The sequence below is a fragment of the Diabrotica virgifera genome, chromosome 8 (assembly GCF_917563875.1).
Source record: "Diabrotica virgifera virgifera chromosome 8, PGI_DIABVI_V3a".
NCBI classification, from domain to species: Eukaryota; Metazoa; Arthropoda; class Insecta; order Coleoptera; family Chrysomelidae; genus Diabrotica; species Diabrotica virgifera.
The window spans coordinates 12,553,603-12,566,216 of NC_065450.1; the positions used below are offsets into that span (position 1 = coordinate 12,553,603).

General features: G+C 33.9%; 1 protein-coding gene across 1 annotated transcript; it reads right to left on the reverse strand.

Moving 5' to 3' along the window:
- Positions 1-835: 835 nt before the first annotated feature.
- On the reverse strand, positions 836-12,390 carry LOC126889561 (uncharacterized). Its single transcript, XM_050657938.1, has 2 exons — positions 11,534-12,390; positions 836-1,397 (listed from the first exon to the last, which is right to left on the reverse strand). Exons 1-2 carry the CDS (start codon positions 12,317-12,319, stop codon positions 1,167-1,169), a joined length of 1,017 nt encoding a protein of 338 aa, XP_050513895.1. The 5' UTR covers positions 12,320-12,390; the 3' UTR covers positions 836-1,166.
- Positions 12,391-12,614: the final 224 nt, after the last annotated feature.

Sequence of the window (12,614 nt, forward strand, 5' to 3'; positions counted from 1 at the left end):
ATGAGGATATCAAAAACCCAAAATAATGATGAGAGCCTGACAATTAAAGGTAAAACTTTAGAACAAGTAGAAAACTATAACTATCTTGGCACAATAATTAATCACACAAACGATTACTGCAAAGAAATCAAAGTTCGAATAGAGAAAGCAAGAACAAACTTCAATAAAATGAGAAAGGTACTTTGTGCAAGAGAACTGAAATTAGACTTGAGAGTTAGGCTGGCAAGGTGTTACATTTTCTCGACTTTGCTTTACGGGATAAAAGCATGGACTCTTAAGGCATCGACTACTAAAAAGTTGGAAGCATTTGAACTGTGGGTGTATAGAAGAATCCGGAAGATATCATGGACCGAGCATACAACAAACAACGAAGTCATGAGAAGAGTCAACAAAAGACTGGAAATATTGGAAACCATCAAGACACGAAAGCTGCAGTACCTGGGGCATGTTATGCGTAAGGAGAGATACAACATACTTCAGTTGATTATACAGGGGAAAATCCAGGGCAAGAGAAGTGTAGGAAGGAGACGAATTTCGTGGTTGCGTAACTTGAGCGAATGGTACGGATGCACATCAACCGAACTGTTTAGAGCAGGAGCATCTAAGATCAGAATAGCCATGATGATTGCCAACCTCCGTCGCAGAGATGGCACGTGAAGAAGAAGAAGAAGGAAGGCTCCGTAAAAGATGAATAGACGATGTAGAGGGGATCTTAAAACCATGAACATCAGGCAGTGCGCGAAGGAAAATATCCGACAGGGTAGAATTGAAAAGCATTGTTAAGCAGTCCAAGACTCACAAAGGATTGTAGTGCCATTAGAAGAAGATTTCCATATTATATTTATATATGTATTTTATCGTATTGTAACAATAAATTCGCTAAATAAATAAAATTATTACAAAAATATTTTTACTGTAATAGTCGGTATTACCCAAAAATCCAGAATCATTTTTTGTTTACGCAAATGGACCATTGAAAAAGCTATCCACTAATGCCACAAGACGTTTCAAGTATTTGTCCCGTGATTTGATTTTTAGGTCATTAGATAAACCTCCAAAAAACTCGTTGGTTTCTTCTTCAAAAAGAGCTGGTGTGTCATCATTGTCGAGATACAATAATTCTAAAAATGCTAGTGTAAAAAACCATCCATATGGCAGATATATTTTTAAATGTTCTTCGAAAATGCTTCGGGGAAATACTTAGCATCACTTCCTAGTTGGTTTAGATATGAGCAAAACTCAGTATAGTAATATTCTACAAAATATCTGATTTTCTGAGCTTCACTTGGTGATATATTGTTCCATAGAAAAAAGGACACATCGATTACTGGTGAGTGAAGACAAACTGCTTGAAAATCTAACAAAACCATGCGAAGTGGAACAGTTTTATCGTCGGTCTAAAAAATAAAAATTAATTAATAATCAATTGAAACAGATCTCAGTTAAGTTAAAATGATATTAGTTTTTGAAGTTATACTTCTTTACCGGCGATAGAGGGTGAATTTTTATATGTTAAAACCTATCAGCCCGGCGCATGCGCATTATAACTTTGTTCTGATTGGATGTTCAAATGACATGTCAAAAATTATCCGATATGGCAGCTGTAGGACAGCTGTGGTTTGGAGGTAAAGGTAAAGGTAAACAAATGTATAATATATTAGTTTTATTGTTGTGAGGACAGAAACAAAAAAGTTTATAATATTGTAGTGACTTTTAAATAGTTTTTAAAAGCAACAGGTACGTAATAATTGTTAATGTATCATGGTTATAAACCTACCTATTTGATCTGCCAAAATACATAGTATGTAATACTTTTATTTATATAATTTGATTACCATCAAAATTTCTATCAATATTCACCTAATACATTGTTTTCTTACTCTATGTTTTGTTGTATTTTTTCAATTCTAAATCATTTCAATTCAAAATTAAAATAATTTGATCAATTTTCAAAATATCAAAATATCACAAGTTTAATCCGTTTAGTTAGTCGATCTTCGTAAATAATGACACATAGTGTCCGTGGCTAAGCGTTGAAGGCGAATAAATTTCAATACCAACCGCGCTTATCAGCGCTGGTTCGAGTCTCAATAGAAACTTTCTTTTTTGTTTTTTTTAATACATTTTATGATTGTAAGTATATTTATTATATAATTGTATTTTCAGAAAATACGTATTTAGTTAAAAAATTTTTCGACAATTAATGTTCAGACATCATTTGTGGCTTGTTTAATGTGTTTGTGTGTGTTTTATTCTTTTATTATTTTAAATTTTGGCACTGTTCTAATAAAAATGTTTGAGAAGTAGTAAGTATAAATTAGTTTAATATTTAAACAAAATATAAATAAAAAGTATATTAATTTCGTTTAAATCATATAATAGAAGTATAACTTCTTACGTGCGTACAAAGTACACACACATTCTTTTTTTTTTAATAACAGTAGAATAAGTAGGAATGTTCATGTAGAACATCAATCCTTTAGAGAAAACAAATGCTAAACACTTATTTTTATTTAAGATTTTGTAACTAAAATTTTTGTTTTAAAATTTTTTGTCAACACAAAAACTCCGACGCAAATATTTTGATTGTAAATATTAGTTACAGCGAAGAGGAAAAACCAATTAATTGCAACATGCCCACTTTAAAATTTGTTGTTTATTCGCATTAGGATTGGATCAGTCAAGTTAGTAAAAAATAAGCCGTTTTTCGACATAATGGAAAATACGAAGTTTGACAGTTGAAATGTGTAGTATGAGATATTAGAAAAAGACTACCATCTTGGGATTCATCATTTTTTTAGTGGACCAATTTTTAAATAAACAATCAAAACGTCAAACTTAGTTTTGTGCTCATAACTTTTCAGAAAAAAAAGATACATCGAATGAGATACGTTAAATGAAAATCGGTTAATAAACAAAAAATTTATTGCAAAACGGACAACAAAATCGTTGTTTTTGAATATTGTTAATAACAATTTTACTGTTTATTAAAATATGTTTAAATATACCCAAACTTGAGGGCATTATGGTGTGTGAATGGTGTGCAAAAAATGGTCCACATCTGTTTAATAATTTTTGCAAAATTGAATTTGTTTTTAAAATTTTTTGAAAAACGAGCTAATTTCTGAGGCTGGTCCAGTTAATTTGGCTGATTGTATCTCAATAATCCGGTGCTCATTTTCTTCGTTAAGATGTATACTAACAGCCTATGAAAAAAAAAGTAAAAAAAATTACATGCACGTACACAAAATTATTTGTTAATAAATAGCAGTTTTTAAGCTTATAGACAATTACAATAACTATATAGAAATTAGATCAAATTAAATGACAATAAAAAATACGGAAAGCCGGTTAAAATCTTTAACTTCTAAAAAATTTTTAGGTCCTACGACCCTTGGGGTCTGAAATGGTCCATTTTTTTGGAAAAATCACTGTTACGTTAATTAACAACACTAAGAGCTGAAATTAACCAATCTTTTATAAGAAAGTCAAAGTTTTTAACAAAGTTTTTAGCAAGAAAAAATGTTAAAAATTGTTTAAACAGGACTGTTATAAACAAAGAGTATTTTGCGTTCCGACTAAAGTAAAAAAATAGTGGGCGTAGCCGAATGAGAATAAATTCGCGCACTACCATTCGCTAGACCGTTGCAGCTCATTTTTAACATTGAGATTATACCGGATTTGAAGCTTAATATTATATATATTTTGGTAGAAACTTGAATTTTATGAATAATATTCTGTTGCACATTTATTTAGTAGAATTATATTTTAAATAAATAAATTTAAAAAATAACAATAAAAACTCCACTTCAAAAAAGGTTTATACATCCCATTAGCTGCTTTGTTTTGGATAATTTTGCTATGAAAATAAGATAAATGTTATTACTTTAATGTGGTACCATTCCATAAATAAAAAAATTAGTAAACTTGGTACAGTAGAACCCGATAAGTATAGGCCATTTTTTCCGGGCGCTCTATTTTGAATCCGTGTGTAGTCCAGGCTGTATCGTCGACCCCGTCAGATTAATTATTCCGATTCGTATTTTTTGCACAAACTTACTCAAAAAAAAAGTTCCTTATAACAAATCCAGAGGGTACCAAGAGGTACCGCGGTTGGTAAATTGTTTAAACAATTTTTATCAGATTTCATTAGTTTCATGTTTACTTATAAAAGTTGGGTGACAAACTGTTTAGTTTATAATTTTAATCAACTCAGCATTAAAACATAGATCATGAAGAAGTTTTCTGGAAATTTTCAAGTCAAAATATGCAACAGGAAAAAAGTTACGCGACCTGATATACGAGAGGCACTCCCCCAAAAAAACGCTTATTTCTCGAGATACTAACTACGGTGTGTTTAATGGCTAATTTTGGTCTTACTTTATGTTTTTGATGGTGCTGGAAACGAAAATGGAATTATTTTGAATTTAAATGGGGAAACATTGTCAAAATCGCAATTTTACACTAAAAGCAAAAAAAATGAAATCACGTTTTTCTTAAAATTAAAAGTTACACCATTTTTTATTTCTATAAACCATTTTGTTCTTTGTACTTTAGATTTTAACATAAACTTGACTAAACAGCTAAATTTCAAATTTTGTCACTCAACTTTTGCGATTAAACTTTGCGCAATTCAAGAATCTACACCTTTTACTTCAAACAATTATAACTTTTTTTATAGTAAGACAGAAAGATTGAGACAGGTCCTGTTGTCTTCAGAAAGGTGAGAAATATATACTATAAAAATTTCAGAATAAAATATTAAAATGGAACTGAGTTGTAGCGAGTTAAACGCAAAAAACGTGATTTTCTTTTATTTTTAGGGTAAAATTGCGATTCTGACAATGTTCACCCACGCAAAATTTAAAACAACCCTTATTTTCGTTTTCAGCACCATCAAAAATATAAAGTGTGACCAAAATTAGCCATTCACCACACCGTGGTCAGTATCCCGAGAAATAAGCTTTTTTTGAGTGTGCCGCTCGTCTATAAAGTCACATAATATTTTTCCTATTGCATATTTTGAATTAATTCTTTTTGGAAAACTTCTTAATGGATCATATTTTATTGCTGTGTTGGTTAATATAATATAAAGATAACTTGATACGGGAAGCGACTCAACTCAAATGCATAGGCATAGGATAATTTGTTTACTTCGGAAATTCATAAAAATGATTCAATTTACGCGTAAAGTTTCTTGTTAGAACATGTTTCATTTAATCTGTGATAATTTTTCACCTTCTACTCTATCATGGATATCCCTTTAGTTGTGAGTGAATATGTCAATAAAAAAAAATAGGTTTTTAGACGGTTCTTCGCAAATAACTAAAAATGTAAGTAGTTTATCGAAGAAACCATTCTTAGCAAAAATGTAGCTTATAAAAGATTAAAAAAAAATGGTGTATGCATGAGGTCTCCAGGCCTAGTAGAAGTAGAGTTGTAGCTAACTAAATATATAGGTTTACACTCATCAAATTTCAAATTGAATATTTCAACGAGAAATAACCAAGAAATGATGCAGTTTTTGCGAAAAATCCATTACAGCTTTTTTAAAGCGTTTGAAAAATCTTTATTAAAAAAAGTTTCTAGCTTCAAAAGTATGCAAGTTACGCAAGCAACTTACTGTCAAAATTAAGTTGGTCTCTTTTTGTTGTAAAAAATCGTGAAAGTCACCCCCTAATTAGCATGCCAAATGAAATAAATCGTTATCGCTTCACAAATTACTCTACTCGTGGATGTATTGTTTATAAGATCTGCTGCATAAGTTTCATCGGTTCAAAGTGCTTATTTTTGAAAGGGCTGTAGTTTAAAGGGATCGAGCGAGTCACTACTCACAAGTGAATGCAAATTTTGAACCGCCTTATTAACCAACTTTTGTCTTATACAAAAACAAAAAATCCAGAGTAGTATCATTAATAATTTTTAAGTTATTTTGAAAAAAGGCATTTTTTTCAAAATTATAATTAAAAAAAATTACTTTAAACCGACTTTTTTTTTGGAAAATGGTTTTAAGGGAAATCGTTTAACCTAACCCTCTTCTCAACCCACGCACCAACTGAAGAAGCAAATGAAGACGACAAGGAGGAATTTTATGAAATTCTAGAACAACAGTACAGAATGGCACCCAGACACGACGTCAAAATCATACTGGGAGACTTCAATGCCAAACTAGGTAAAGAGGACCGTCTTAGAGCGGTGATCGGTACACATAGCTTACACGATAACACCAATGATAACGGATCAAGATTGGCAGAGTTCGCTGTAGCCAACAATATGGTAGTGAAAACTACACAGTTCCAAAAGAAAAATATACATAAAGTAACCTGGGTGTCAAATGACGGAATCACACGAAAACAGATAGACCACGTGCTCATCGACGGAAGACACTCTAGCAATATCATCGGCGCACACAGTTTAAGGGGAGCAGAAAGTGACTCTGACCACTTCCTGATCAGAATAAAAATGAGAACAAGGCTAAACACGAGACATCCAAAGCAACGCCAACAAGGAAACAGATGGGACATTTCAAGGCTCGATCTACCTGATAATGAACGCCAATATCAGTCACTGATCCAAAATAAATTGCAGACAATGGAAGAAGAAGAGACATCAACACCAGAATTGACCATAGACCAGAAATTGCAAAATATAACAAACTCCATAGAAAGCGCCGCAGCGGAAACGATAGGGAAATAAAAGAATAACAAGAAGAAAAACCAGTGGTTTGACCAGGAGTGCGAACAAAGCTTACAGCAGAAAGCAATCAAGAGGCTGGATCTACTAACGCGACCTACAGAAGAGAACAGGGAAGACTACAACAGAGTAAGGACTCAAACGAGAAGACTTTTGAGAAGAAAAAAGAAACAGTACCTAGAAGCACGAATACAGCAACTCGAGGAGGAACACAGAACCGATCAGTCTAGACAGTTTTTTAGGGACATAAAAACAATGACGGGCAACACGATCAACAGCCCAAGATTTATAAAAGACGATGCAGGACAATTGCTCACTGACGACGAAGAAATGGAGAAAGTATTTTGAGCAACTCTTAAATACAGAAAACCCCACAACGACAGGGCAACAAAGACAGTACCAGTTAGCCGAACCTGAAATACCAGGGCCCACACTAGCTGAAGTAAAGTCCGCAATTTCGTCCCTAAAAAACCATAAAGCCCCAGGCCCAGACGGCATACAGGCAGAACTACTAAAAAAAGGGGGAGACAAACTACATCTTGAGATATATCATCTTATAAAAGAAGTCTGGGAAAGAGAAGAAATACCGAAACACTGGCATTAAAGCCATATAATACCTATTCACAAGAAGGGAGACAAACAAATATGTCGGAACTATAGAGGAATATTGTTAATTAATACAACATACAAGATTATATCCATAATACTGTTTAGAAGATTAACTCCATACGCAGAGGAAATAATAGGCGACTACCAAAGCGGATTCAGACCGGCAAAGTCAACTATAGACCAGATCTTCGTCCTACGCCAGGTGTTGGAAAAAAACTGGGAATTCAACCGCGATGTACACCAAATCTTCGTGGACTTCAAACAAGCTTACGATTCTGTTAACAGAGAAGCATTGTAGGAGACTATGGTAGAAATGGGAGTACATGGAAAACTGGTACGATTAGCAAAGGTGAGCACGGAGAACGCTTCCGCACGAATCAGAGTTGGCAGCAACACGACGGAGGAATTCCTCATTGACACCGGACTTAGACAAGGAGATCCTCTCGCCCCCCTGCTGTTTAACTTCGCACTTGAACATGCAGTAAGGAAAGCTCAGCCACAACTGACAAACGGATTTGCCGCCCAAGGATCAAAAATACTATTAGCCTTTGCGGATGACGTGGACACAATTGCACAATCCACCAGAGATGCAAAAGAAGTTTTCACCCTATTCGAGAACGGAGCCAAGGAAGTTGGTCTTAAGGTCAACGAGGACAAGACCAAGTACATGGTGGTTACGAAGAACCCAAGACCAAGGGTTAGACAAAACGTAACAATTAATGAATACAATTTTGAAGTCGTCAAAGAATTTAAGTACTTGAGAGCGATCATAACATCTGAAAATAACTATGAAAAAGACGTGGCAGCCAGGATTATTGCAGGAAACAGGGCATATTACTCGTTAAGGACCCTACTTAAATCAAAAATACTCTCAAGACCAGCAAAAGTAAGAGTATTTAAGACAATAATTCGTCCTACAATAACGTATGGAAGCGAAACCTGGACTCTGAATCAGCGGGAAACAACAAAATTACTGGTACTTGAAAGAAAGATACTGCGGACTATCTATGGGCCTTGTAGAGAAGAGACAACAGGAGAATGGAGAAGAAGACACAATGATGAACTCCAGACAATATACGGAGATGAAAACATAGTACGCTACATTAAATCAAACAGAATACGATGGGCGGGTCACGTACTAAGATCAAGTGACGAAAAACTTCTAAACGCCACATTCTGGGAAAGGCCCGATAGAAAAAGGTCAGTTGGTCGCCCAAGAAACAGATGGAAGGACGCAGTAGCCAGCGATCTACGCAAAATGGGAGTACAGCAATGGGAAATAGCTGCTCAGGACCGACAACAATGGAGGGAAATAGTAAACGCGGCCAAGACTCACATAGAGTTGTAGAGCCAAATGATGATGATGATTTTTTTTTCAAAAATAAGCACTCTGAATCGATGAAACTTACAGACCAGATAAATCATACATAAGTAAAGCGATTTGCGAAGCGGTAACGATTTATTTTATTTGAGATGCTAGTTAAGGGGTGATGTTCCCGAATCAATTTTACCAAAACAATGGACAAACTATATTTTGAGTCTTGCTCACTTTTGCTACTAGAAACTTATTAAAAAAACAGAAATAAACTGTTTTGAATTCGCTTCAAAAAAGTTGACATGAGTTGTCCCCTTTTTGTTATTTCACGTTGAAGTAACGTGTTGTTTTACGTTGAATTAAATTTTAAATTTGAGGAGTATAAACCTATTTTTGATTCACTACAACTCTGTTTCTACTGGTCTTAGAAACTTAATGGATGCACTAATTTTTTTTCAGATTTTTATAGGCTACATTTTTTGCTAAGGATTTTTTTTTTCGATAAAATACTTACTTTCTGAGTTATTTTCTGAAAACCGTCTAAAAACGTGTTTATTTTTGTTGAAAAATGTACAGTGATGAGCGCACAAATAACCGGCAAATTATCGCAAAAGAGAGAAAACATACTACATTGTGTAGTAAAAAGAGATGAAACTGGTAGAGGTGGAAATGATCGATATAAACGTATAAATTAACATTACAATACATAGTTTCCCACCTTTAGACGTATCGGAGGAGTACAAAAACTGTCACTGTGACAGAAGAATTTTATAAACTACTCCTGTCACAGACGTCTAAAGGCAGGAAACTATGCAATGTAATGTTAGTTTATAGTTTCGATAATTTCAACCTCTACCTGTTTCATCTCTTTTTCTTTCACAATGTATTATGTATTCTATTTTTTGTGTTATTTTGCTGGTTATTGGCGCGCTCATCACTGTGCATATTCAATGGCAAATAACACGAAAAGTATTAACTTAATAAAAACAACGCTGTAGAACAAAAGTTGCTTAAAATAATTCAGTTTACAGTTTTCCATTTTCGGACTTTTCTGAACGTATATATTTTCACCACCCGGAAGGAGCGAAACGCATCCCCAGGGCAAAGCATACATCAGCACAATATCACTTTTTTTCGATGAGATGTTAGTTATATGTATAATGTATATGTACCAAATTTCAGGTCAATCCAAGCAGTTCTTTAAAATTTGAAGCAAATACCGTGAGTAAATGGACTAAGGGATTCAAATTGTGAAACAGCAAATCAGAAAATAATATATAGCTCAGTTGAAGGTATATATGTTCAATCAGGCGAACCATCCCTTCAACTAAGGAGAGGATACCTTAGAATCATGATGTATGCCTCAATAGTATCAACTAACCCAGAGCAGAGGTACCTGTTTATAAAAACACATGTACATATCGATTTCCACATTTAATAGTGGGAAAAGATTGGATCTTTCCTTTTATCGTCGAGTGGGAGCAACGTTACAATTCTTAGACACAATAATTCCACCCACCTACAATATTTCTAAAGTCAGCCAACACATGTTATCATGGACAATTACTCTCCCTGATTGTAATACAAAGCAGTCTGCATTCAAGAAATGTTACCCTCCAGCAAAAATCTTCAATCAGAAATTACTAGAGATATTAAATGGTTTTAATGATTACATCCATATTTTACCGATGCATCCAAATCTCTAAATGGAGTAGGAGCGGCTTTCACAATAAATAACTATAGGAGTTCCTACCAGCTCCCTTCCCAAACCTCCATATTCTCAGCTGAACTGTTTGCTATCATCCAATAATTAACGTTAAGTTTGTCAACATACATGATATCAAATTCTCAATAATCATCAACGATTCCTTTAGCCCATTATCAGGCTTAATTAAAGCAAGTATACCCAAAACATCTTGTCCTGTTTTTAATTAAGGCCTTATTTTTAAGGGAAAGTACGCATATACAAATCATGTGTAAGACCGATAATGACGTACGCGATACAAACAAGATGTGACATAGCTGAAACCATGAGGATACTGAGAATATCAGAAATGAGAACGTTGAGGTCAATAACTGAGAAAACACTGAGAGACAGAATATCGAATGACAGAATAAGAGATCTCTGTAACAAACAAGATATTGTATGGCGGGGTAGACAGAGACGACTAGAGTGGAATCAGAATGTGACGAGAGATAGTTGGCAGTCAACATCAGAGCTAGAAGTACCAGCTCAAAATCGGTTAAGAACAGGCCAAGAGGCCTAATATTGGAAGAAGAAGAAAAAAATTTTTAACAAGGCGGAAGCTCTTGATATGCCATCAAAATCGAAGATTAGTTCAGTTCCTCTGGGTACCTTCACATTGCGAAATAATGAAAATGATAAAGCTGACAAATTAGCAAAAAATGCAAGTGAAGATCCGTTAACAGACATCATAACTACTTGCGCTCATAGTGATCTAAAGCAATATTTTAAGAACAAAATCATGACAAAATGATAAACAAATTGGAACAATTCAAACTATACATTAACAACTATCAAATAAAGTGTATTGCAGTCGAGACTTCCTACTAAGGGAAGAGACCAAGTGATCATGTCCAGATTGCGATTTGGTCATACGAAGATCACCCATGACTTTATAATAAAGACGAAATCTCCTCTGATGTGTTATATGTGTGAGAGAGAAATAGGAGTGCAACATAATATGTTTTTATAATAATAAACTACCCCCTCTATGTTCTAGAACGAGAACACAAGAACAGATACAAAATAAATTTAAAGAATGTTTAAGTGAAAATAATTCATCTATTCACCATGCAATTTGTAATTTGATGTCAATAGAGTTCAATGTTAATAACCCTTTGCGGTTAAATCAAATTGTAAATAATAAAAACCGTTCTGTACGACATACTTACCTTATATTGAAACATCATATTCCCATTGTGGCAGTCAGCATGGATTAAGGCTTGATCTTTGGAAACGGTATCACCTACATCCATAAATCTGTTATAAATACTTTTTTCGTTTATATACTTCTCATACACGGTCGACAAATCAGGTCTACCAGCTTCTTTTAGAGTCTCTACTAACAGATGTGTCTTTGTATCAAACAATTTTTTAGAGGTTAGAAACATCTCTTTCACTAAGGAGCTACAAGTCTTTGATATATTTTCAAAAATGTCTCTCTTTTGGTTTTTCAGAGCAAAAGATATGGCATGTAACTTTGCGTAAGATTTTAAGCCCATTTCCAGATGGAGAATATTCATGGGCTCTTCTCTTGAATGTAGCACATAACCCTCTTTCTTTAAATTTTCTAAAATAATAACTTCATTGTCATTTTCTGAAAACGTATTAAAACACTTGGGTACCAGGTCTAAAAGAACTGGAAACTTTTTGTTATTTTGAAATTCCTGGTATTCTTTAAGAATTGTATCGTAAAAGAATACTTCTCTCTTGCAAAGATCCTGCACTATAGGAATAGATCTATCTGATCCAGGATTCTTCCTGTTTGTTTTTACGACCAGATGAAGGACGTCGTTGCCGTTCATCGGTTGTTGTAAATCAATTTTAACGAAAAATAGTTCCCCTACGTAACCCTCTCCTTTTTGGGTAGTATTTTCCACATTAAAAGTGAAGTTTTCTGTACATATGGAACGCTGAATCCAAGAATGCAGTGCATCTTTGTTAAATACCTTGGCCATTTTTCACGTTGCGTTGTATAAAACAGTTATTATAATGGTGCACTTTTAGTAACTTTAAGAGTAGTGTCCGATATTTTAAATCGGCTAAAGATAACTGAGATAAAGCTTATCATCTGGGGTGCAAAAACAAATTGTCATCAAAAACAAATTATGGCTTATCTAAAACTATAAATGTTTTTTTATCTATAATATATTTTATGTATCTGTAAACAAAAAACTATTGATGACACATTAGTGGTAATTTTTTGAAATCTCACAAATACAAACAAAGTTTCAAAAGTTATGCATCACCTAA